Source organism: Amblyraja radiata, chromosome 7 (genome assembly GCF_010909765.2).
Source record: "Amblyraja radiata isolate CabotCenter1 chromosome 7, sAmbRad1.1.pri, whole genome shotgun sequence".
NCBI classification, from domain to species: Eukaryota; Metazoa; Chordata; class Chondrichthyes; order Rajiformes; family Rajidae; genus Amblyraja; species Amblyraja radiata.
The window spans coordinates 74,099,935-74,126,287 of NC_045962.1; the positions used below are offsets into that span (position 1 = coordinate 74,099,935).

Sequence of the window (26,353 nt, forward strand, 5' to 3'; positions counted from 1 at the left end):
CAATCAACTAAATTAATTTTTTTGGACATTATCATTTTCACAATGCCATTTGTGGGACTTCATTGTGGCAAAATGGCTGCTGTGTTTCCCATATCATAACACTGCGACCCGACTCCGGTGGATGGTGACACCGGGAGCTCGCGGGTCCACGGTGGGAGACCGCTTTACGGAGCACCAGCAACGGTAACTTCTCCCGCCCGAATTGCGGGTTTGAAAGTGACCTGGAGCGGGGCCTTACATCGCCCGGCGCGGCTTAAACAGCCGTGGGACTCGCTAGCACCCGCCGGGGGCTTTGACTTTGACTTTGACATCGGGAGAAGAATGGAGAGCAGGGGAGAGACAAGACTTTGCCTTCCATCACAGTGAGGATTCACTGTGATGGATGTTTGTGTAAATTGTGTTGGTGTGTGTCTTGGTTCTTTTCTTGTATGACTGCAGAAACCAAATTTTGTTTGAACTTCATGTGAGGTTCGAATGACAAATAAATGGTATTGTATTGTATTAATAAGCACTTTAGAATCATCTAAGGTCACAGACGACAATACATTAAAAAAAAAAGCCTCTCTTGCCTCATGCACGGAACTGAAATTAAATATTTACGAAGGCGACCAGACTAAATGATACTTTTTTTTTACAAAGAATCATTGGTAAGACGCACAATATTAATCCTCAAACTCAGTTGTCAACATAAAAGTCTCAGAAGTAATTGCTTCCCATATCTCCCTTATTACAGCCAATTTAAAGGACACAATCAGTAACCAGAAATAATCAGACAAAAACCATGCAAGTAACATTATTGAGCCAGATCCAAAAACCCATTGAATGTCAATTCAAATGAAAATCTATAATTTATCTCTCTATGTGAAATTTTATCTTGGCTTTCTAAAGCAAGCTTCAGCCAGTAACTCCCTGGAGGAAGTTAATATTTCTGCAGCATGTAATTCAAACTCAGGTCACTTGAAAGCACTTGCATCCATTTGAACAATAGTCAAATTATAAATCGTTCCCAGTAGCTGGGTCCAAGTGCATCCCTGGAGTCACAGACTGTCTCAGAGCTTCAGCTAATGGATCTTTCAAGACCAGCCTGCTCAGCCATAACTTCTTATTGCATAGAAATACACTGATTCATCTTCCCCAGACAAAATGGACCACCTTATTTATCTCTGTGTTAGTCTCCATCCTCTCAATGTCAGTGACCAGTTAACAAGTTAATAAGACACAGGTTAACATCAACAAAACTCTTTCTCTAACAAACATCAGTGAACCAGCTAGGTTTTTCGCAGAGGTCTGGTAATTTCAGATGATCTCGGATGGAAAATCATGGAACTCTGTTTCTCTCACTGCAGATGCTGCGTGACTTGGTATTTCAACTATTATCAATTGGTGTTAATAGTAATAATTTCACATGTCACGCTTCTGATAGTAGCTTTTTATTCCCATTTTATTTAATTAACCGTTTTTAGATTTTCGCCATTGCCAAGTGTCTCAAGCTTATTAGTCCAAGATCTTGAATTACTACTCTAGTACATTAGGCACTGTACCAATGTACCTATCTTAGTGGTACACCAAGTATATCATTATGAATAGATCCAATTGGATGTTCTCAGATAGAGAAAATTGAGTTGATGTGATTCCTATGTACTCAAGTTCAACCTAAGCTGAGAGCGATTTATGAATGGATCTAAATGGCTCAGTTCAAATAGGCCATCAATTTTGCTGCCATTTTTCCAAGTATGACAAGAATGCCACAAGATCAAGTAGTAATTTACAATGCTGACAGGCAGGCGAGGACCTGACAAATGCTGTTGCAAAAATTACTAGCTGCACGTAATTTACATTGAACAGAATTTCCAAAAATTGTAATGCAACATTATTCCTTACCTCATAACCTTTCAATGATGGGCCCACCAACACAACTGGCCTCATAGATGGCACCACATCATATGGTGGAATGTGTTCAGTCTGCGTTAATCAGAAACAACAATGTGCATGAGAATACTCATTAAATCTTATTGAAGGCAAGCTTTTAATATAATTTTACTGGCAATATCACTGCAGAGTAAAGTTCCTGCCCTGTTTATTTCTGTGTTCCCCTCACCATACGAATAATAGTAGTTAAGAAGCCTATTTTTTCCAACATAGTTCCACTATGGAATGTTGCACACCTGTAGCCTGAAATCCATCAGACACTTCTAATAGAATGCATTCAATGGAGAAAACCATGTAGGGTGAATGGTCACACCAGATTTCTTCAAACCAATTACTAGAGTGTTCCTTGAGGTTCATGAAGAATCTTATTTTGAAATGGTGATTACTACAGAAATCCTCGTTTACACCGGTGGTTTTTACAGTGGGGGCCATGCCTCTTGGGTAGGTTTTGGTAGGACACTTGTTCTGCATCTTTAGATTACCACAGTCGGTAGACTGGAGAACATTATCATAGGGTCACTTGGGTGAAGGAGATTACCAAAAGTAGTAGGCCACAAACAATCTCCCAGATGTACTGGAGGACAGAGGATCTAAGGGAGTAGAGGAACTGAAAGAAATTTTAATTAGGCGAGAAATAGTATTGGGTAGGCTAATGGGACTGAAGGATGATAAATCCCCTGGGCCGGATGGTCTGCATCCCAGGGTCCTCAGGAAGGTGTCTCTTGAATTAGTGGACGCATTGGTGATCATTTTCCAATGTTCAATAGATTCAGGATCAGTTCCTGTGGATTGGAGGATAGCTAATGTTATCCCACTTTTCAAGAAAGCAGCGAGAGAGCAAACGGGGAATTATAGACCAGTTAGCCTGACTTCGGTGGTGGAGAAGATGCTGGAGTCAATTATTAAAGAGGTAATAATGGGGCATTTGGATAGCAGTAAAAGGATTAGTCCAAGTCAACATGGATTTATGAAAGGGAAATCATGCTTGACTAATCTTCTGGAATTTTTTGAGGATGTGACAAGTAAAATGGCTGAAGGGGTGCCAGTGGATGTAGTGTATCTAGACTTTCAGAAAGCCTTTGATAAGGTCCCACATGGAAGACTGGTGACTAAAATTAGAGCACATGGTATTGGGGGTAGGGTGTTGACATGGATAGAAAATTGGTTGGCAGACCAAAAGCAAAGAGTAGGAGTGAACGGGTCCTTTTCAGAATGGCAGGCAGTGGCGAGTAGAGTGCTGCAAGGCTCGGTGTTGGGGCTGCAACTGTTTACTATATATATTAATGATTTGGATGAGGGAATTAGGAGCAACACTAGCAGGTTTGCGGATGACACAAAGCTGGGTGGCAGTGTGAGCTGTGAAGAGGATGTTAGGAGGTTGCAGGGTGACCTGGACAGGTTGAGTGAGTGGGCAGATTCGTGGCAGATGCAGTATAATATAGATAAATGTGACGTTATCCACTTTGGCAGCAAAAACAAGGGAGCAGATTATTATCTCAATGGGGTTAGGTTGGGTAAGGAGGAGGTGCAGCGAGACCTAGGCGTCCTTGTACACCGGTCACTAAATGTTGGCCTTCATAACAAGAGGATTTCAGTATGGGAGTAAAGAGGTTCTTCTGCAGTTGTATAGGGCTCTGGTGAGATCACATCTGGAGTATTGTGTACAGTTTTGGTCTCCCAATTTGAGGAAGGACATCCTTGTGATTGAGGCAGTGCAGCGTAGGTTCACGAGATTGATCCCTGGGATGGCGGGACTGCCATATGAGGAAAGATTGAAAAGACTAGGCTTGTATTCACTGGAGTTTAGAAGGATGAGGGGAAATTATAAAAGGACTGGACAAGCTAGATGCAGGAAACATGTTCCCAATGTTGGGCGAGTCCAGAATCAGGGGCCACAGTCTTAGAATAAAGGGGAGGTCATTTAAGACTGAGGTGAGAAAAAACTTTTTCACCCAGAGAGTTGTGAATTTATGGAATTCCCTGCCACAGAGGGCAGTGGAGGCCAAGTCACTGGATGGATTTAAGTGAGAGTTACATAGAGCTCTAGGGGCTAGTGGAGTCAAGGGATATGGGGAGAAGGCAGGCACGGGTTATTGATTGGGGACGATCAGCCATGATCACAATGAATGGCGGTGCTGGCTCGAAGGGCCGAATGGCCTCCTCCTGCACCTATTTTCTATGTCTCTAGATACTGCCCAGCCCATCAAAGGTACTGGCCTCCTCACCAATGAATGGATATATAGGATGCTCTGCCTCAAAATGACAGCTAATATCATCAAAGACCCACGCCACCCTGGCCAGCTCTCATTTCACGGCTACATCCGGAAAAATGTACGGGAGCCTGAAAACCGTAACCATCAGGTTCAAAAATCGCTTCTTCTCGGCAACCATCAGGCTCTTGAACACTGCACAACACTAATCTCAGCAGCTATGAACTTCTATAGACTCTGTCCCAGTTTGCACCACAGATTTTATTTTTTTGCACTAATATCAGTTATTAATTTATTGATTGTTTTGATCATTATATTTATCTGTGTGTATTACATTTGTGGGCCTGTTAAGCTGCTGCAAGTGAGAATATCATTGTTCCGTTGTCGGTACATATGACAATTAAACACTCTTGACTTGACTCTTGACTCCTGAATCATTTGGTTACAGTGAATCACCTGAAAAAAAAACTGACAGTCACTGCTTTAGATTATTAGATGCTGCTTCAAGTTATCGCCTCCAGTTTAATTGCAAAATAAATTACTGCAACTTTGAGTGCAGAGTATTATTTCCACCTGAATGTGACACAGTTTGGCACTCAATATGCATACGTTTAACCCATGTAGGAAGTGTGATAATTTATCATATTGGTTAGGGCATCCTACAGAGTGACGGCCTGAATCGAGACTCACTAAACTGCTTATATGAGTTGAAGCCTAATAATTATTCAGGCCACATTTTGTGAAAGATGTCTGTGGCTGACTGCAGCACGCACCTTAGGTGGCATTGTCAGTTTGATCATGCACTGTGCAGCCAAAATAACACAAAAGAACCATAGGATGTTGCCACCCAAATTGTAAATTGTAAGTTATTTTTACATTCCGCACCATGGTTAAGATTAGCTGTTTCAACTTTCATCACCCAACTCTGTCTCTGCCTCAAAACAATCATGTCTTTGTAATCTCTAGACTTGCAATATATTCCTGGCTGTTTCTCCTCACCACACTGCCTGTCATTTTGGGCTTGCTGTCCTTATCCTGACTTCTCCTGAGAGCCGTCATCTCTGAGTGTTAACCACCATTAGCTCCCAATTCAGCAATGACTTGATTTTAAAGCACTCTTTCTTGTCTTCAAACACCCCCATGACTTGACCCATTTGTATCTCTAAAATCTCCCCTTGTCCTATTTTGCTTCAAGATAGCTATAGTTTTTCAGTTCTGATATCTTGAACATTCCTGTCATTGAGTCATACAGCGTGGAAACAGGCCCTTTGGCCCAACTTGCCCACATTGACCAACATGCCCCATCTACATTAGTTTTGTCTGCCTGCGCTTGGTCCATATCCTCTCTGAACCTATCCTATCCATGTCCCAGTTCAAATGTTTCTTAAACATTATGATAGTGCCTGCGGCTCGCTCCATATACCTACCACCCTTTGTGTAAAAACGTGCAGGTAGATGGTTGCATGAAGGTGGTGTCACAGGTCGACAGAGTGACCGAGAAGGCTTTTGGCACAATGGCCTTGATTAGTTGGGGTATTGAGTATAGAAATTGGGATCTTATGTTACAGTTGTACAAATCATTGGTGAGATCCCATTAGGAGTATTGTGTTCAGTTTTGGCCACAAATTTCTCAAAGAACTTTTGCAAGATAATCTGTGAATTTCAGCAGGTTTTTGACAGGGATGTATCTCTGCAAGGTACGGCAACCGTACTGTTTTTGATGTTTTTGCCATCATAGGCTTGTTACTTCCTTCCATTCAGTCCATCTTCATTGTATATCAGAAAGGCTGCAAGTATCATCAAGGTAATTCGAAATTCACTGTATGATACTTGGTACATGTGAGAATAAACTGACCTTGAAACCTTGAAACCTTGGATACCTGTTAATTGCTGTCCTTACCTTTTCTCTCTTCTACCTTCTAGGACAATGACCAGACTTAGGGAATAGCTTCTTCCCCATATCTATCACTCCTGAATCAATCACCTCTTTCACACACGCGTCATCGAAGTGTTGCTATGTATATTTATTCTTAACTCCAGCTCATTCATTCATTCCATTATTGCACTTAGGTATATTTTTGCACTACTTCAGATTGCGCTAAAATCTACAATCTATTTTCTTGTTTTTGCATTCGTTGTTGCGGTTATTGTATCTATAATTAGCATTCACTGGTTACTTTACATTCTTCATGCGAACAAGGAATTTCATTACACCCTGGTGTATAATCCAAATCCTAATCCAAATCTAAATCCGAATTTAAATCTAAATCTAATCTAATCTGAATCTCTCCCTCCAGTCCCCCAAAGGTAGTTTAGGATTGGCATTTCTGGTCTTCTAACATCCTTGGCAACAAGGCCAATTCAAACCCACACTCTGAACATTAGTATTCCCGCTTCTCCTTGCAGCACTCTGTCGCCAACAGTGCATTCTCCAGGAGTAACCTCCTGTGATTATTGGGCAGGAGCATGCACACCCCCCCCACCCCCCCAACCCTGATATCATGATGACCCGCAGTTGGAGTAATATTCCCCAGTTAGTACCCGATGAGGGGGGAGTGGGGTTCCTCCCACATGCCAAAGATGTACAGGTTTGTAGGTTAACTGGCTTGGGTTTGTATACTTGGTACAAGTGTATATTGCCCCCAGTGTGTGTAGGCTTGTGTTAATGTGCGGAGATCGCTGGTCGGTGCAGACTCGGTGGGCCGAAGTATCTCTAAACTAAACTAAATTAAACTAAATAGGCAAAGGTTTATCTCAATCCTTTAATCTGTAGTTCCATCATTTGACCCTGGTATTGCTAGTAGGCTTTCTAAAAATGGGTAACAGCAAAATATCAAAAGAAACTGAAACCCATTTTGATGAGCTCATGCACTGAGACTGTACACCTCTTTTATTCAATGATTAAAATCCTCAAACAATACAATACATTCTTTATTTTCATGGGATTATAATCTGTGCACCACATTTACATTTTCATTTTAATAGCTTTACAATCTGCGATGTTGCAACTCTTTTATTTTTAAACATTTATTTCATGGGTTTTACAATTTATTACTCTTCAGCACATGTTCACCTTTTTCATTTCATTGTGTTTACAACTGATTATTTTTCTCTTTATTTTAAAGGTTTACAATCTGATGCAACATATATTCATTTCCATATATTTAAAAGGGTTTGTTATATTGATAATGTGGAACATATTCAGGTCCATTTATTTAAATTGTTTTCACGCCTCCTTATTCAAGGGATATATAACTTATTACAATATTATGCATATTCAGCTCTCTTTATTCAAATGTTTTACAATAGCATGTGTTACTGGAGTGTCTCCATGAAGGCTTTAGCCCATAGTACTGTCCTAAAAGGTAAATGTTTATGTGCACAGCAACTTAATTTAGCTACACTTTTGGACAGAAGTTGTTAATATTAGCTGACGTTACTGTATATTACTGCAAAGCAGGCATATAACTCTCCTGTCCAAAATGAACACATGGTTGGATTCTGAGAAAACATTATGCTCTTGTTTACACTATACAGTTGTTTTTAATTTAATATCATTATATTATTAATATATACGTTTAATAAAACAACCATAAATCTAGTCTAAGAATTAACATCCTGATCTCCTTATAAGTTTGGTGTTGAATCAACTTTTGCACTATTTGCTCTATTTCAAAAACGAGGATCTGATTATTTTTCAGATTTGCTGCTATTTGGTATTCAATTTCTTGATGTCTGCACTGGATCCAACTTGGACATAATTTCATGACTAACTGGTTAACCATCCTACTTGCTTCCTCTCCAGATGAGGTCATAGCACCACTTTGAATTTTGCCTCAAATTTCAATTAAATCCATTTTGATTCTGAAAACAGATCCTGGTTCACTTCTGCCTGAGCTCAACCTGCCAGACGAGTTACGGACATGAGTGCAGTAAAATTTGCATGAACCTGCATTCCTTTTGTTCAGAGTCATAGCAAGAATTTTGACAAAACTTCTTACCAACACAAGCACCAAAATTTGGTTGATCAAGCTCCAATGTGTTCTCCTTATGAAGAGTTCTCATAGTCATAGTCTTTCAGTGTGGAATAAGGCCCTTCTGCCCAACTTGCCCACACCAGCCAAGATGTCCCATCTACACTAGTCCCACCTACATGTGTTTAGCCCATACCCCTCTAAACCTGTCCTATTCATGTATCTGTCTAAATCTTTCTTAAACATTGCAAGAGTACTGCCTCAACTACCTCCTCTGTCAGGCGTTCCATATACCTACCACCCTTTGCGTATAAAAGTTACCCCTCAGATTTTTAATTCAATCTATCTCCCCTCACCTTAAACCTATTCCCTCTCATTCTCGATTTCCCTACTCTGGGCAAGAGGCTCTGTGCATCTACCCAATATATTAATCTTATGATTTTATACACCACGATAAGATCACCCCTCATCCTCCAGTGCTTCAGGAAATAGAATCCTAGCTTGCTCAACCTCTCCCCACAGCTCGAGTCCTGGCAACATCCTCATAAATCTTTGCACCCTTTCCAGCTTGACAACATCTTTCCTATAACATGGTGCCCAAAACAGAACACAATGCTCTAAATGCAGCCTCGCCAACATCTTACACAACTGCAACATGACCTCCCAATTTCTATACTCACTACTCTGAAGGCCAATGTGCAAAAAGCCTTTTTGACCACCCTATCTACCTGTGATGCCACTTTCAACAAACTATGCACCTGCACTCCTAGATCCCTCTGCTCCACAACACTCTCCTGAGCACTACCATTCACTGAGTAGGTTCTGTCTATGTTTGTGCTCCTCCAAAATGCAACACCTAACATTTCTCTGTATTAAATTCCATCAACCACACCTCAGCCCACCTGCCCAACCAGTCAAGATCCTGCTGCAATTTTTTACAACCATCAAGTTCTATAGGTGTTTACCCCTTGATAATGTCGGGATTTGAACAGTACTTTCATCTGCAATTGACCAACCAAGCTTTTACATGTGTTTGATGAATTTCACTGTGACTTGTCACCTATGACAATAGAGTATTAATTCATTTGCATATGCATGTAACATTTGCTTCTTGAGGGAAACCCACTCTCGAGGTTCGGTAGGACCCTCCACATCCTAAAGATAAGTGAGATGGAAGGTTAATGGCACGAGTGCTTAGGATGTGGGAGGGAGAAGGGGGCCAGGAGAATGAGAAAGTGAGATTGAAATAATAGAACTATTGCAGGATTAGTATAAATGTTTGTACATAAATCCATATGTTCACTTCAAGTCTATTTATCAGCTCTAGGAAATTGCTATTTCCTTATCATCAAAAGCCTACAACGGTTCTCTTGACCATGACCACAAAGGAGATTTTCATGACTCATTCTGCTAACTTCACGACAAGGAATGCAAATGCAATGCTAGCATCCATTTCGATGAGACTAGAATATAAAAGCAAGGATATAATGCTGAGGCTTTATGAGGCACTGATGAGGCCGATTTGGAATATTGTGGGCCCCATATCTGAGAAAGGATGTGCTTGTTTTGGAGAGGATCCACAGGAGGTTTATGACAATGACCCCAGAGATGATTGGGTTACATAGAAACATAGAAACATTGAAACATGCAGGAGGAGGCCATTCGGCCCTTCCAGCCAGCACCGCCATTCATTGTGATCATGGCTGATCGTCCCCAATCAATAACCCGTGCCTGCCTTCTCCCCATATCCCTTGACTCCACTAGCCCCTAGAGCTCTATCTAATTCTCTCTTAAATCCATCCAGTGATTTGGCCTCCACTGCCCTCTGTAGCAGGGAATTCCATAAATTCACAACTCTCTGGGTGAAAACGTTTTTTCTCACCTCAATCTTAAATGACCTCCCCTTTATTCTAAACTCCCCTGGTTCTGGACTCGCCCAACATATGAGGAGAGTTTACATATGAGGAGAGTTACATATGAGGAGAGTTTGAAGACTCTGGGCCTTTGACACTGGTGTATAGAAGGATGAATGAGGGTCTCATATCTGGATAATGTAAGGCCTAGATCCAGTAGACATGGAAAGGTTGTTCCCAGTAATGGCAGAGTCTGGAACCAAATGGCATAGCCTCAGAATAAAAGAGCGTATCTTTAGAATGGAGTTGTGGAGGAATTTCTTTAGCCGGAGCATGGTGAATCTGTGGAATTCATTGCCACAGTGGAGGGCAATACATTGGGTAGTTTTGAAGTGGCGTTTGATAGATTTTTGATTTGGAAAGGCATCAAAAGTCACGGGGAGTAGGCAGGAGAATGGGGTTCAGATGGGAAAATAGATCAGCCATGATGGAGTAAACTTGGAGTTAAATGGCCTTATACAGCACCTATATCTTACAGTCTTATAGTCAGGGTCTCTTGGACACTATCTTTGGAAACCACCTAATAAGTACCTCTTATCTTTGTTATTATCTTCAGAGGCCTCCTCCAGAACTGTCATATTTGCCAATAACCTAGGCCTTAACTCCTGGTCTTATGGTCTAACTTCAGCAAATATTGAATTTACATACCAGTGTTAAGGTCACTGTTCAAACAGGGCATGTTAGACCGTGCAATTTTTGTATTCATTGCGAAGACTGACCAAAAACTTTGCTCTGAAATGAACTGACATTATATTACAATGCTTGTGGAACTGTTTCAGTTCTCCGTCTAATCAGATTCTGAAAATCCGCTTCAACAACGAGTCTTTCTGAAGCTTATCTGTAGTCTCAGATGCAGTCAGTGGAATGTACTTGTGACCTTAATTAATGTGTTGATCAGATTTTCACTTTCAACATTCACATGTCCTTGCCGATATTTTTGTCCATCTACACTTATCTAATATATTTATCTATAAGAATCTAATATTGCTAGAGCTAACTTTTAAATATCATGTGGGTAAAGGATCTGTCTGTTTTAAAGCTAATGATATCTCTTGATTCCTAAAGGTTTCATTCTTGAATATTGCATAATTGCACTTGCTCCTTGTAAGAGATTCTCTCCCTCATTATCTATCACATACCTGCATCATTAATTTGAGCTCATAACTTGCCATCGTGCCATGGCACAAAACCAAAGAGTCTGGTGTCAATAGAGGTTGCTAATTAGTGCATTTGCTCAAAAGTCTGTCTCGTTGCTGCTGTTACTGCTTGCAGAATAGATTCTGTACAATCCTGTTCCTCACTATCCGAAAGAACTTCCAAAATATAACGAAAATAGATGCAAAAAGCTGGAATAACTCAGCGGGACAGGCAGCATCTCTGGAGAAAAGAAATGGGTGACGTTTCGGGCCGAGACCCTTCTTCATGCTGAAAGTCACGGGAAAGGGAAATTAGATATATAGACGATGATGTCGAGAGATATAGAACAATGAATGAAAGATATGCAAAAAAGTATCAATGTTAAAGGAAACAGGCCATTGTTAGCTGTTTGTTGGGTAAGAATAAGAAGCTGGTGCAACTTGGGTGAGGGCGGGATGGAGCAGAGGGAATGCAGGGGTTATTTGAAGCTAGAGAAATCAATATTCATATCTGGGTTGTAAGTTTATATTCCAAAATATAACCTTCCCATTGTTGTTTTGAATTTCCAATGAAATTGTGTTTTTTTCTCCTTCACTTTGCCTTTGATCTGCAGGCTGTTGAAATGTGACCTTCCATTTGACAATTGAAACTTTGGTTGTTCTAAACTGATAACAGTGAGGTGAATGTTGGTTATTACAACAATGGCAATCGGTGTTATAGAGCTATAAAGCATGGAAACACCCTCTCCTATCTATTTGTCTTTTAAATTAGGTTATGTTATCTGTCAGGCCTCCTTTGGTAGTTGACCCTCGGGATCGTATATAATCTTTCCCCTCTCACCTTAAACCAACGCCTTGGTTCTCGATTCACCTACCTTGGGCAATAAATTCTGTGCATTCACCATATCGATTCCTCTCTTGATTTTATGTGCTGTACCTCTATAAGATCACCCCTTAACCTGCTGCACTCCGAGGAATAAAGCCCTAGCTCGTTCAATCTTTCCTATAAATCACTCCCCCAAGTCCTGGCAACATCCTCGTAAAATTTCTCCCACTCTTTCCGGCTTAATGACAACATTCCTATAGCAGGGTGACCAAACGGAATACAACTCTAAATGCGGCCTCACCAGTGACCTGTACATCTGTAACATAATATCCTAACTTCTATACTCAATATCCTGACTGATGAAGATCAACATACCGAAAGCCTTCTTGACCACCCTATCTACCTGTGGTGCCACTTTCAGGGAACTATGTATCTGTGCTCTAAGATCCCTCAACACTCTCCATGGCCCTACCAAACACTGTGAATGTCCTGCTCTTGTTTGACATCCCAAATATGCAACCTTACACTCCATTTGCCATTCCTCAGCCACTTGTCCAGCTGACCAAGATCCTGTTGTAATTTTGTGATGACCATCTTCACCCTCTATAATGCCACTCACTTTAATGTTAAACGTACTAATCGTGCCTTCTACATTTTCATGTAAATCATTGATATAAACCACAAACAGCAAAGGGCTCAGCACTGAACCCTGAGGCACACCATTTGTCACAATTAGCCTCCAATCTGAAAAACATCCTTCCACCATCACCCTCTGCTTCCTTCCATGAAGCCAATTTGGAACCTTATCAAAGGCCTTGCTGAAATCCATGTAGACAACATCTACATTCTTGCCCTCATCAACCTTCTTGGTTACTTCTTCAAAAAATGCAATAAAATTCATGAGACATGATCTCCCACGTATAAAACCATGTGGACTAACTTCAGGTCGAGGGGAGTTCCCCCCCGCCACGGGTACCATGTAATCCCGTGCTACCTGCTCCATGGTCGGATAATCGGCGACTAAAGCGTCTTCCCCACCTGGTTAGCCAGGTGAGGAGGGGGCTGTGGACCCCCAGCAGGACCAAAAACAAGACCTGTCAAAGGGCGGATGAGCACCTAATGAGCGAACAGCCAACCACACTTCAGTAGAAGTTGTGATCACTGTCGGACATAACATTGTAAGGCACCGTGCCCGTTGATGTTTTCAATGATGATGATGACTATCCTTAATCAGCTTCTGTCGATCCAAATGCTAATGCGATATCTAATCCTTCAAAATCCTGTCCAGTAACTTACTTACCACAGATGTTAGGCTAATAAGTCTTTAATTCCCAGATTTTCCTTGCAGCCCTTGTTAAATGGAGCATGACATTGGCCACCCTCCAGTCATCTGGCATCTTACTTATGTCTAACGATGATTTATATATCTTAACCAGCACTCCCATTATTTCTTCTCTTACTTCTCAGTGCCCTCAGATATATCTGATCAACTCAAGAGATTTATCTATCTTCATATGCCTTAGTATGTACAGCAACTCCTTGACCATCTTTTTAGTTTATTTTAGTTTAGTTTAGAGATACAGCGCGGAAACAGGCCCTTCAACCCACCGAGTCCGCGCCGACCAGCAATCCCCGCACAATCACACTACCCTATACACACTAGGGGATAATTTTCACTTATTCCAAGTATACAAACCCAAGCCAATTTACCTACAAACCTGTACGTCTTGGGAATGTGGGAGGAAATTGAAGATCTTGGAGAAGGTACAAATTCCATACAGACAGCAGTCATAGTCGGGATCAAACCCGCGTCTCTGGCGCTGCAAGCACCGTAAGGCAGCAACTCTACCGCTGCCCCACCGTGTCGCCCTATTAGTCTTCATATTGCAAGAACGCCAAATGGTGTCTTCATGTCTTTCTCCACAGTAAAAAAAGAGGAGAAAGACTCGCTGAGGATCATGCTCATCTCCGATGGCTCCAGTAGATCCAAATTGAATGAACTGGTCACTGTTTAAACTCGTTTTCGTAGCTGATAACTTAGCTATGGATCCCCTACTGTGGACCACAGCCACACAGTCACTTTTGGTGGACAAAAGTTACTTCATTTCTAACTTCCATCAGGCAAAACATTTATGTGCAAATTAAAATATTAGGTTTTGCCGACTCATCCACAAACAAAACTATTGCATGAGGCCCAATCCAAATTTGCCATGCAATAAAAGTTATTTAATGAACCGATATATTTATGAATTGTCTCACCATGTTTCTGGCTGCTTGGCCCAAACCAATAGATTTCAGCTACTTCCAATGCTATAGTAGTTTTCCAGTTCATGTGCAACATCTTTAAACAATACACGTATCGTGTTGCACCTTGAGAGATTTGTCAATGTATCATAAATTCCCGGCCTAATCTCCATCAGATTATTGCTTGCATGTCACACCATTTGTGGGTGTCCCACAATATCACTTTCTGCTTCAGCCTCCTAGAAATTATTTGCTCCTTTAATACATGAACTAAGTGGTTCTTGACCTCAGTCACACGTACCTATGCTTCCAGCCAGTCATGCAGCCATGTTATTCCCCTATTACTTAATGCTAATAAATTGAGTGTATGTGATGGTCCAGTGATAAGTCAACAAAACCGTCCGGCATCTTTGTTGCTGCTGCCCTATGCACATTCATCAGTGTACATGATGGCCTTTAACAAACAAAATTCCACATAAGCAATCAAAAGTAACCACAAAATCAGACTTGATACAAGAAATTCACTTAAAACTTGCCAAGTGGGAGTCATTAATATCATTAAGCAATCCCAAAGAAAACCTATCGTCCTTGACACCTGTTTTTAATTTCTTACACATGCATTATGACTGTTAACCTATTTGATTGTTGAGATTTTAAGATGCTGAACAAATTGAATATTCCAGACTCTGTGAAAATGATATGTCAAAATGCAGACAAACTGTAAAACTCTCTGACCATTGGGATCGCAAGATGCTCTGTAACCATGTATTGTTACAGAGAGACCGTCCTGCTCATCCGTAAGATACATGACAAGAAAAACATATCGTTTCCTTTCTTCGAAAGGTTAACAATACAACATTAATTCACCTCTCTTTGTCTAATAGGGTCATAGTCTGATACTGTACAATGTGCTTTTAGCTCTCCCTGTTCAATAGTTTTTGCAATTTGTTGCATTGCTGCATAGTTTGTTTCTTTTGAATGGGTTTGCATTGCAAAATTGTGCAACACCCATTCACCCTCTTTATCCAATGGGTTTACAACTCAATACTGTCCAATAAATGTCACCAATAGATTCATCATCTAGTTCATTATTTTTCATTCAATCTGACTGCTGGTGACAGTTTAAGAAAGACTGAAGAAGGGACACTAATCATGTTTATAATCATTTTAACAACAAGGATGAAATACAAACTCACCACTTTTTGCTTCTGCTTTGCTGCAAGGGAAAAGGAAATTTTTTTAAGAACAAATGGCATAGTCCTGGATATCATTGTACATAAATTCCATTTCAAATCACACGTATTCAATAAGAAATATCTGATAAAAAATCTCCATAATTAAAAACTACTTATAATATCAATTGATAATCAAATTGTGAAAATAATGTCCAGATTGTTCCCAGATCTTATAATTAATAAAGATATATACTACATCTTCTCAGCAAATACAAAGATGGAAACATAACACAGATGCAATAATACATTAACAAAATGGGAGAAGCAGTAAAACGTTAACCTTTCATGTCAAAGACCATTCATCAGAAATCTTCATCCGGTGAAAGGTCGTTGACCTAAAACATTAAAGGGGCTGTCCCACTTGGGCGACCTAATTGGCGGGTTTAGAAGAGTTTAGGAGAGATTGAAAAAAAATGTCATGTTGAAGACCACCTTCGACTATTGAGAAGACCTTCTTCAACCTCCTTCGACTATGTTGAAGACTAACTTTGACTAGCTATGACTAACTTCGAGAAAATTGGACACCGAATAGTGGAGAGTGAAGACGACCTTCTTCAACCGCCTTCAACCTCCCTTCGACTATGATGAAGACTATCTACGACTACCTTTGACTGCCTTCGACTACATTCGATTACCCACGACTAACATGCCGACCTACTGTGACCTACTACAACTAAACCTACGAGTAAAAAAAGTATCGATTTTTTCCATGGCCACCTTTTTTTACTCGTGGGCATTTTGCAACATGTTGAAAAATACGCCACGACCTAGCTGAGGCCTCGAGTACACGGGGACTATTCTCAAGCATGAAGGAGAGTTACAAAGACCTCCCACGACCTCATGTCGACCATGCTGTGAGTATGTCGAGGGAAAATTCGCTAGAACTCGCGGATTAGGTCGCCCATGTGGGACAGCCCCTTAACTGTTTCTCTTTCCAGATATATATGCTGAGCGCCTTTTTTTCATGTATTTCCACTTTAAATTTTAGATTGCTACCATTGGAATGTTCATGAATTTTACAGCGTTTGACATAGACAGTGAATTTTACAGCGTTTGACAGATAGGCTCAGCAATTTTAGCCGCAATTGTATTTGAACACATTCAGTACACTAGGTATCCATAATTCTGTAAAATGAGTGGAGAATTTGAGTTCAGAAAGTTCAGAGTTCTGATAAACTATTTGAGCTGCACTCTCATGGTTCATCACACTTTCTGAACTCTTGAACGAGTTACTTACTTTGTTGTGCAATGCAAAGTGATCAGGTATAATACGGACTAAGTTAAAATCAGTTGAGCAATTGCATGTCGAATACTCCAGGTTCAACTAAATAGCAAGAACAAATTCACCTGCAGAAGGGGAGGGGGAACGCCACGTACCAGACACCATATCACCGAGGCTGGAAGAAGAGTTTCCACTGGACTTCCTAATAACAAAATATTAAATAATTATTAAGGGAAGATTGGGTAACATTAAATACTATTAGACACATAATAATCAAGAGTACAACACAGGACCAAGTCCTTCGGCCCACTGCGACTGTGCTGAAGACTATGCCAAGATAAAATAATCTCATCTGTCTACTATGTCAAGTATTGATTTTTTCCATTTTTCCACGGCTGTACATATCAAAATAACAGGAAAAATAATAGGATTGACATCACGAAAGCTGCAACACTATAGAGCAATCGAGCACAGGAACAGGATAAAAAATTAAACTAATCTCTTCGAAACGTGATCCATATCTCTCCTTTCCCTACAAATGCATATGCCTATCTAAAATCCTCTTAAATGCCGCTATTGGATCTGACTCTACCACCATCCCCGGCACTGTGTTTCTGGTACACACCACCCTCTGTGTAAAAAAACCTTGCCGCCCTCCACTTCTCCTTTAAACTTGACCCATTCAACTTAGCTCTCTGCTATTTAACATTTCTATCCTGGAAAACGTTAAAGGTTCTGATAATCCATCCTATTTATGTTCCTCATAATTTTATACACACTGTCAACTCCCCTCAACCTCCAGCATTACAAAGAAAACAATCCGGCACAGTGGGGCAGCGCCAGAGACCAGGGCTCGATTCTATCTATAGGTGCAGTCTGTACAGAGTTTGTGCGTTCTCTCTGTGACCACATGGGTTTTCTCCAGTTGCTCTGGTTTCCTCCTACATTACAAAGATGTGCAGGTTTGGACGTTGTGGCTTCTGTAAATTGACCATAATGCGAGACTGGGATAATATAGAACTAGTGTGTGGGTGATCGTTAGTCAGCGTGGCCTCGGTGTGCCAATGGGCCTGTTTCCACACGATATCTCTAAACTAAACCTATCTAATTAGAACTAATGACTTCTAATCCGAACATTAGATTATCGGGTCTCATCAGAATAAGAGCAGCTTCAAAGTTCTTTAACATTTTCCACTGAAGTGAATGGAATCAAATGTGTGTAAGTTAGCAGAACCATTGGCTGATAAATGAGTTTAGATCTGACAACCTAAGATAAATTTCAACTCCAAAGAGACGCATTAGATGTCGGTTTGATGATGTTAAATATATCTTTCTCCCATTTGCTTCTGTCATTCATGTTGTGAAGACATTGCGATAGAAATTGATAATTTGTCAATTTATATGCACTGTTTATACCACCTACAAATTGGGCTCAACTTCTCAAATTTCTATTAAAGCCAATGTAGAGATGTTGAAAGTGCAAAACTCACATAGCAACCACTTTTTCTGCATGTTTACTGGAAGTGAACAAGACAAATTTCTACTCCACTATTTGTGAAGTTATTGTAGATTTGAGTAGATTTTCATCAGATGAAAAGCGCATTTTAAACCACAGAAGATAGACACAAAATGCTGGAGTAACTCAGCGGGACTGGCAGCATCTCTGGATAGAGGAATGAGTGACATTTCGGGTTGAGACCCTTCCTCAGATTATCAGGGGAGAGGGTGATACAGGGATAAGCAAGTGTATGGTGTGAAAATGAGACATCAAAGTGGATGCAGTTCAAGGAAAATGTGCAGTATATCATTGTTAGCTAGGAGAAGTTGACAACGAAGCATACAGAGATAAAATGTAACCAGGGGGACAGTCAGACTGTTCTGAGAACTAGTTAGGGGGAAGGATGGAGAGAGAGGGAAAGCAAGGGTTACAAAGTTAGAGAAGTTAATATTTATACTGCTGGGGTGTAACGTGCCAAAGCAAAATATGAAGTGCTGTTCTTCCAATTTGCACTCTGAAAGTGGAGGAGGCCCAGGACAGAAAGGTCAGTATAGGAATGAGAAGGGGAGTTAGAGTGTTTAGCAGGTGGAAGATCAGATGGGTTTACGGAGACTGAGCAGAGGTGTTCAGCAAAACGATCGCCGAGCCTGCCGGTCACACCGATATATAGGAGTCTACACCTGGAACAGCAGATACAGTAGATGCACCGAAACTTGTTCAGAAGCCTGATAACAGCAGGAAGAAGCTGTTCCTGAGTCTGGTGGTGCACACCTTCAAGCTTCTGTATCTACTATCTAACGGGGAGAAGAAGGAATGACTGGGGTGGGAAAGGTCTTTGATTACGTTGACTGCTACGGACATGGCATTAGGTAGCAATCTTAAATATAACATGGAAATAAAGTGATGGAAATCACGTCAAGTTTCTCCTTGTTTTTTTTTTAGGCTTTATATAACAGAAACAATGACACTGCAGTTAAGCCTGGACTTCTCGCTGTGGCTAACCAACTGAGGAAGAACCATGGGAAAACAAACTGATTGCAATGCAGTAATTCACTGAAACTGCCTGGAGCTGCAAGAACATCATCCTGACCGTGTTGATCAGATGCAGTTCATCGGGAAGAAGCTCAATCAGCAGAAATAACCATGAAGTTATTAAGTTATTGTAAAAAACCTGTCTTTTATGGGAAATAATCTTATCTTTACTTGTCTGGGCAACTCGTACAGCAATTGATTGACTCATTTGTACTCTAATCTGTTGAGCTAGCTATTTGCTGCACCATCCAATGAGGCAGCCGTTCAAGAAGCCACCATCTCTGGAATTGTTGTATAGGCAATACATGTCTCTCTTAGCATTAATGCACACTTCTGAAGATCAGTTCAGGTTCTGTACTCCAAAGATTTACAGGTTTGTAGGTTAATTGGCTTGGTATAATTGTAAATTGTCCCTAAATTGTGTGTAGGGATATTGTAAGTGTGCGGGGATCACTGGTCGACGTGGACCCGGTGGGCCAAAGGGCCTGTTTCCACGCTATATCTCTAAACAAAACTAAACTATCAGCATAAAAAGAACTAAAAGAACTAATTTGCCTAAAAGTTTGAAATTAATGGAACTGGATTTCAAAAGTAGAGTTGAAACCGTAACTGCTATTATATGGCATAAATGATCGAGATTTTGGAAAATAAAAAACAAAAGAGTTACAATTCATGCAGTAAACATGTGATATGATAGAGAGAGATGGAACTGCAGATGCTGGTTTACAAAAAAAATACAAATTGCTTTAGTAACTCAGCAGAACATGAATAAGCAACATTTTAGCTTGGGACCTTTCTTCAGATATAATAAAATGTCTACGTCAAACCCATTTTTGAAATTTGGTTCCATGTAGTTTGATATGCATATCATTAAGCTTAATGCAGTTAACTGAAAGCAAATATTAACCACACTTGTTTTTGCCGTTAGGAAGGGAACACAATTTCTTAGAGAGAAGAAACAAGGAGCTGCAGATGCTGATTTACAAAAAAAAAGACTTAAAGTGCCAGAGTAACTCAACGAGTCAGGCAGTATCTCTGGAGGATATGCATAGGTGACATTTCCAGTCTTCGAGTCTTCTTCAGGCTTACAATTTTTCCTGTAAGTTTTAATGATGTTATTGTTACTTAGATTTTAGGAATCAGGTAAAACTCCCCAATAATAATATATTTTAAGAGGATTGGTTTCAAATCAACACATCAGAGTCTATTTCCTTCATTTCTTTTATGCAATTCTTCATCTGAGCAATTCAGCTTCCTTGATTGCATGCAATGCTTGGAGAAAAAAGGGTCTCATTTGGTATCAGGTGTGCTCCTGTTTGAGGCAGTCACACTTCTGACTCATTGAATCCACTAACACTGGTTAGCAGAAGAGAAGAGGAGCAATTTGACCCTTTTCTGGAAGCCTGTGTGAATATAATGGCTCTCACAGGTACTTCTTCCCCTAAACACATCTCGATTTTGTAGGTTTAAGGAGATGGTTGACACCGTGCTTAAAAATAAACGCCACCCACATTGCAGAAATTAATTCACCTCAGTGGTTGTAATTCAGTTACATTGCCTTGCATGAAAATACTATTAATTTATACATCTTCAAAGTCAGGCACAATAAATGAATTCGACTCTCAGAAATAGCTGGATATTAGATTCCATAACATAGGTGGCAATAGGCTGACAATATTCCTTTCTACTTGGAGAAATAAAATATATATATTTTGATCCATTATATCTTCAGTACTTCTGTCCCATCTGCATACCTTTTTTACACTTCATGTGCTTGTGACTCTTATGGGCCTGTCCCACTTAGGTGATTTTTCAGCAGACTGCCGGCGACTGTCAAGTTGCCGGCAGTCGCCTGAAAAACCGGCAACTGGAACGCCGACTGTCAGAGTGGAACACACTCACACAAACACATCGCTTCCTTCACCAGCCCGTTATGCAGGCGGGGGACAGGGCAAGTGGAGGGAGCGCTGTCTAAAAAATTTACACAGTGCAAAGCCAGGGTGAAACAGACACACACCGCGATGAACAGGAAGGTTGGCGCTCCAAAAAGACGGCTAAAGCACAGTGTACAGTGGAGCCAACTTTTAAGAAGCCAGAGGTACACGGCTGTGAAACTCGGTGGACATTTAACATTACCGGTCGGTTATCCTTGGTTCTGAAAACTCCAGCTTACCTTTTTTCCCCCCATTAAGCCAATGAAATTCACCGGTCAGCACCGGCTACAACCTACGAACACCTCTGAGAACTTTCGACCTCCTGGCAACCCACTAGGACCTCCTGGCGACCCACGTACGGTACGTGAATTCTCGCTACTCTCCATGGCGGCTTCATTCGAGTCGCCGCTAATTTTTGAACATGTTGACCAATTTACGGCGTCCATAATGAGGCCGCAACTAGTTCCCAGAATGCGGGAACTCCTCACGACCATGAAGGTGACTCCCCGGCAACCACCCGCGAACATGTGGCGACTATGTGGCGACTGCATAATCTCCTGCAGTCGCCTAAAAAGTCACCTCAATGGGACAGGCCCATTAGCAAATTATTAGAACTGCAATGGCATTCCGACGTGATATTGCCTCCATGTCAATGGAATGGTAAATTGATTGAGACTGTGTTCTACTCCTCTCCCGAAGCAGCAGCACCAACATTGACAAGGCTTTTGGATATGACTGAGCTGTGAGACAACCCCACAAAAAAGTATTGGAGGAAATCATTTATCACGAATGTCAAAATAGAGATGGAAGTCTTCAGCAAGAGCACAAATGACACTTTAACGCGTACATAAACATAGATATTTTCATAAGGTCATGTGATAGGAGTAGAATAAGGCCATTCGGCCCATCACATCTACTCCGCCATTCAATCATGGCTGATCCATCTCTCCCTCCCAACCCCATTCACCTGCCTTCTCCAAATAACCTCTGACACCTGTGCTAATCAAGAATCTATATATCACTGTCTTAAAAATATCCACTGACTTGGCCTCTACAGCCTTCTGTGGCAAAGAATTCAGCACCCACTGACTAAAGAAATGTCTCCTACAAAGGATACAGATACAAATGATACAAAGGACATTTATCATCACATACACTAATTGGTGTAGTGAAATTTGACTTGCCATGCAGCACACAAATAAAGATAATACTCAACATTAAAGAATTTAACAATAAACATAAAAAAATCCCCCCACAATGTTTTCCACTGTGAGGGAAGGCACAAAGCCCAGTCCCATCCCCTTGTCCACCCATAGTCGGGCCTATTGAGGCCTCCGCAGTCGCCGCTACGGGGGTTCAGTTGAAAAAGGTTGTCTTTAATAAAGCCATTGCATGCTAGTGATATGGATCAAATTTGATTTCTTCAGCTTGCCTCAGATATTGGAGATTTATTTCAAAGGTAGCACATTCTTTATTGATTGGAATGCATCATCTCTCAGCTCTTTGTGGGAGCTTGCTTTAAGGGAGTTCAGAGGCTTTATGAGGGGGAGAACAAAGAAGGGCCTGACATGGGGAATCGCCGTGAGGGGGGGTGGGAGGAAGGAGGGGGAGACCAAGGGTGGACCTGGTGCAGGATACTTTGTAACTTTGTCAGCGCCCTTGATGTGGTGACGATTGGATACCCAAGGTATGTAAGCAAAGAATTTCACTGTGACTTGTCACATGTGACAATAGAGCATTCAATTCAATTCAATTCCATCCAAGAGTTTAAGATTTAGGACTGCATGAGGGTTGAGAGAGGTACAAAAATAACAGGAGATTGGGCCAATTGCATTCTCAACCTATTTTCTTGTATCAGTTTTATCAGCTCTCATTGTGAAATGCCACATATTTGGACTGATAATATTGTCACCACTATGATGATGACAATAATACTGATATTACCTAATAACCCATAAGGAGGCCATTTGGCCCTTTGATTTTGTGCCAGTTCCTAATAGAGTCATCCTGTCAGTCACAAATAGAACTATAGAATCAAATTTTGTGTTCCCACAGTGACAACCTCTCAAAAGTACTTAATTGGAGTAAAGTACTTTATGACATCCTACAGTCATGAAAGGTGTCGTGTAAATGCAAGTTTTTTCTTCATTATTACTATCAATAGTGATTTCACATTTTTGATGTTGTTTAAAGGCCAACTTATTGTGTGTGTAATTCTAGCAATGCTTGGGCTGTTGTAAACAAGACTACTTTGGGACTAGCATATCCCAATCAAGCTTGGAAATCTCATAAAAAAGTTTGGTATCAATAACTGGGCTCTCCGAAAAGGGGAAGAGTCAACAAGCGATGATACCATGCTGACATTTAGTAAACATTGTGTGCCCGGCTCTCCATGTTATGAATATGTTTAGTTTAAAGATACAGCATGGAAACGGGTCCTTCGGCCCATCGAGTCCATGCTAACCACCAATCATCCGTTCATTCTAGTTCTATGTTATCCCACTTTCTCATTCCCTATACACTAGGGGCAATTTAAAGAGGCCAATCGACCTACAACCCTGCATGACTCAGGGATGTGGGCAAAAACCAGAGCACCCGGAGGAAACCTACATGGTCATAGGGAGAACGTGCAAACTCCACATGGACAGAACCCGAGGGCAGGATTGAACCCGGGTCTCTGGCTCTGTGAGGCAGCAGCCCGACCAGCAGTGCTAATGTGCGGCGCCAATAAATGAGTTTCAGAAACTGTTCCATAATTTGAGCAAATATGGAAAGTCAGCACCACTATATAGTCAATGAGTCAAAGGACAGAATGTGTAGGAAGGAACTGCAGATGCTGGTTTAAACCAAAGATAGATGCAAAAAGCTGGAGTAACACAGCAGGACAGGCAACATCTCTGGAGAGAAGGAATGGGTGATGTTTCGGGTCGAGACCCTTGTTCAGACTGGTTAGGGATAAGGGAAACGAGAGATACAGATGGTGATGTGGAGAGATAAAGAACAATGAATGAAAGATATACAAAAAAGGAACGATGATAAAGGAAACAGGCCATTGTAAGCTGTTTGAAAATGAGAAGCTAGTGCGACTTGGGTGGGGGAGGGATAGAAAGTGGGGGAATGCCAGGGATACCTGAAATGAGAGAAATCAATATTCATAACCACTGGGCTGTAAGCTGCCCAAGCGAAGGATCTGGATTGTGAACGGCAGGTTACTTTCAGTATAATAATCACAGTGCCCACCACACAACATAATAACATTTGAAAGCAGGTGACAAATAATGCAGACCTCATTATGGGGAACATGTAACTTGGCTGTGTAAGAAGGAACTGCAGAGGCTGGTTTAAACCGAAGATAGACACATAAAGCCGGAGTAACTCAACGGGACAGGCAGCATCTCGGAAGAGAAGGAATGGGTGACGTTTTGGGTCGAGACCCTTCTTCAGACTGTAACTTGGCTGCTGCGGTAACTTGATATCTTCAACTGCCCTAAGGAAGCAAGCAATTTTCTAGACATGGGGAGGGAAGGAGGCATGCGAAAGAAATGTTTGCACTCCTCTTCATCCACATCCTGTGAATGAATTGTTCCAACCCATGCATGATTTGACGCAGCAGAGTAAAAGTGGCAGAGATTGCTTTTCATTCAAAACTGCTTCCTCTGACTCAGCCAGGCAGATAAAGCAATCACAGTGCCTTATTTTTGTCATTTATTAAATGTTGATATTTTTGCATCACTTTGTCTGAGTACTTATGAACATATCAAGTATGTTGGCAGTAAAAGGCAAGCTGCTCCTGTAAATCCTGGCTAAAATAGAGCCAAAAATAAAGCAGAGGATTCATGTATTCACAAGGCCTTTTAGCCATTTCTGTATTTCTGTATAAGAAGACACAGGCTGCTAGGTGGTGCTGGATCAATACCTCAGATAAGGAAGGTCTGAGTACCTTTGTAATTGTTAGTATGTAAGATGATCTTGCAGAGGAACTCCAAGGTATTGTAAAAGCATGAGTTTGATTGGATTGCTGCAAAGGAATTGTAAATAATGTAAATAATGTTGCAAGACAGTTCCCCTGCTGTTTGTTGATTGGCCAAAGTGTTAAGCCTTGGCAGAAATGTTTTGTGTTCCAGGGTAAATGTTGCATTATTCAGTTGACCAGCTTCCTTCCAGAAGCTTCTGTAAGAAACATTGTTTAAGTCTCTCTGTAATTGGGTTTGGGAACTGTCAATAATGTATTGATGTAGTTGATATGTATGATTGGATTATTTGGGGAACCACCCCTCTGTATTTCGGCCCCTTAAGGTTCGTGGACCTTTTAAAGGTAGCCTCATTTTAGATCGGTGTCGATCTTCTGGAAGGGCATGTGGGACTGCGTGATCTTTTGGGCAGTGTCTGCTTGCACGAGGCTGAAGGGCTTGGCCAGGCAGAGACAAGGATCGAACCCGCAGTGGTTTAGGTATCGTATAGGGGAATTTGTGTTCATTCAAAAAATAAAGATTAGTTGGTCCAGTGCTTGAGTCACTGTTTTTACTGAACTGGACTAGGGGGGTAAGCTTTAGGAGCGTATTTACACTCTGTCAAGCCTGTTTCATAACTGACTCAAGAGCCAAGAGTCAAAAGTATTACATTGTCAAAATGTTGAAACAAGGAACTGCAGATGGACACAAAATGTTGGCGTAACTCAGTGGGACAGGCAGCATCTTTGGATAGAAGGAATGGTCTCGACCAGAAACGTCACCCATTCGTTCTATCCAGAGATGCTGCCTGTTCTGAGAGTTGCTGAGTTACTCCAGCATTTTGTGTCTATCTTCGGTATAAACCAACATCTGCAATTCCTTCCTACACATGAAACTGCAGATGCTGGTTTACACAAAAGGACACAAAGTGCTGGATAACTCAGCATATCCGAGGGCATAAAGGGGCCCAACGTGAAACATTACCTATCCTTGTTCTCCAGAGATGCCCCCTGACCCGCTGAGTTATGCCAGCACTCTGTGTGCTTTTGTGTTTTATTGTCATATGTCCCGAAACAGAACAATGAAATTCTTTCTTGCAGCAGCAGCATAACAGGTTTGTCAATACAGTACTCTATAGATAATGTAATAAACAAACAAAGAAGTTCAATAAACATAGAAAAGCAATATAGTGCAAAAGTAAAGCGAAGCCTAGAGTCCCTAGTGCAACCCAAACAGTTCTGTCTGAAGAA

At 41.1% G+C, this 26,353-nt stretch overlaps 1 protein-coding gene across 3 annotated transcripts in view; it reads right to left on the minus strand.

Annotated features, from left to right (window-relative positions):
- The window catches only part of cacnb4 (calcium voltage-gated channel auxiliary subunit beta 4), a 207,998-nt gene that overhangs the window by 49,275 nt on the left and 132,370 nt on the right, over nucleotides 1–26,353 (minus strand). For all 3 annotated transcript variants that reach the window (XM_033024808.1, XM_033024809.1, XM_033024811.1), the window contains 3 exons: nucleotides 16,845–16,891; nucleotides 15,429–15,448; nucleotides 1,882–1,962 (listed from right to left, as the gene is read on the minus strand). In XM_033024808.1, coding sequence (XP_032880699.1) covers nucleotides 1,882–1,962; nucleotides 15,429–15,448; nucleotides 16,845–16,891 — 148 coding nt within the window. The remainder of the gene's footprint in view (nucleotides 1–1,881; nucleotides 1,963–15,428; nucleotides 15,449–16,844; nucleotides 16,892–26,353) is intronic.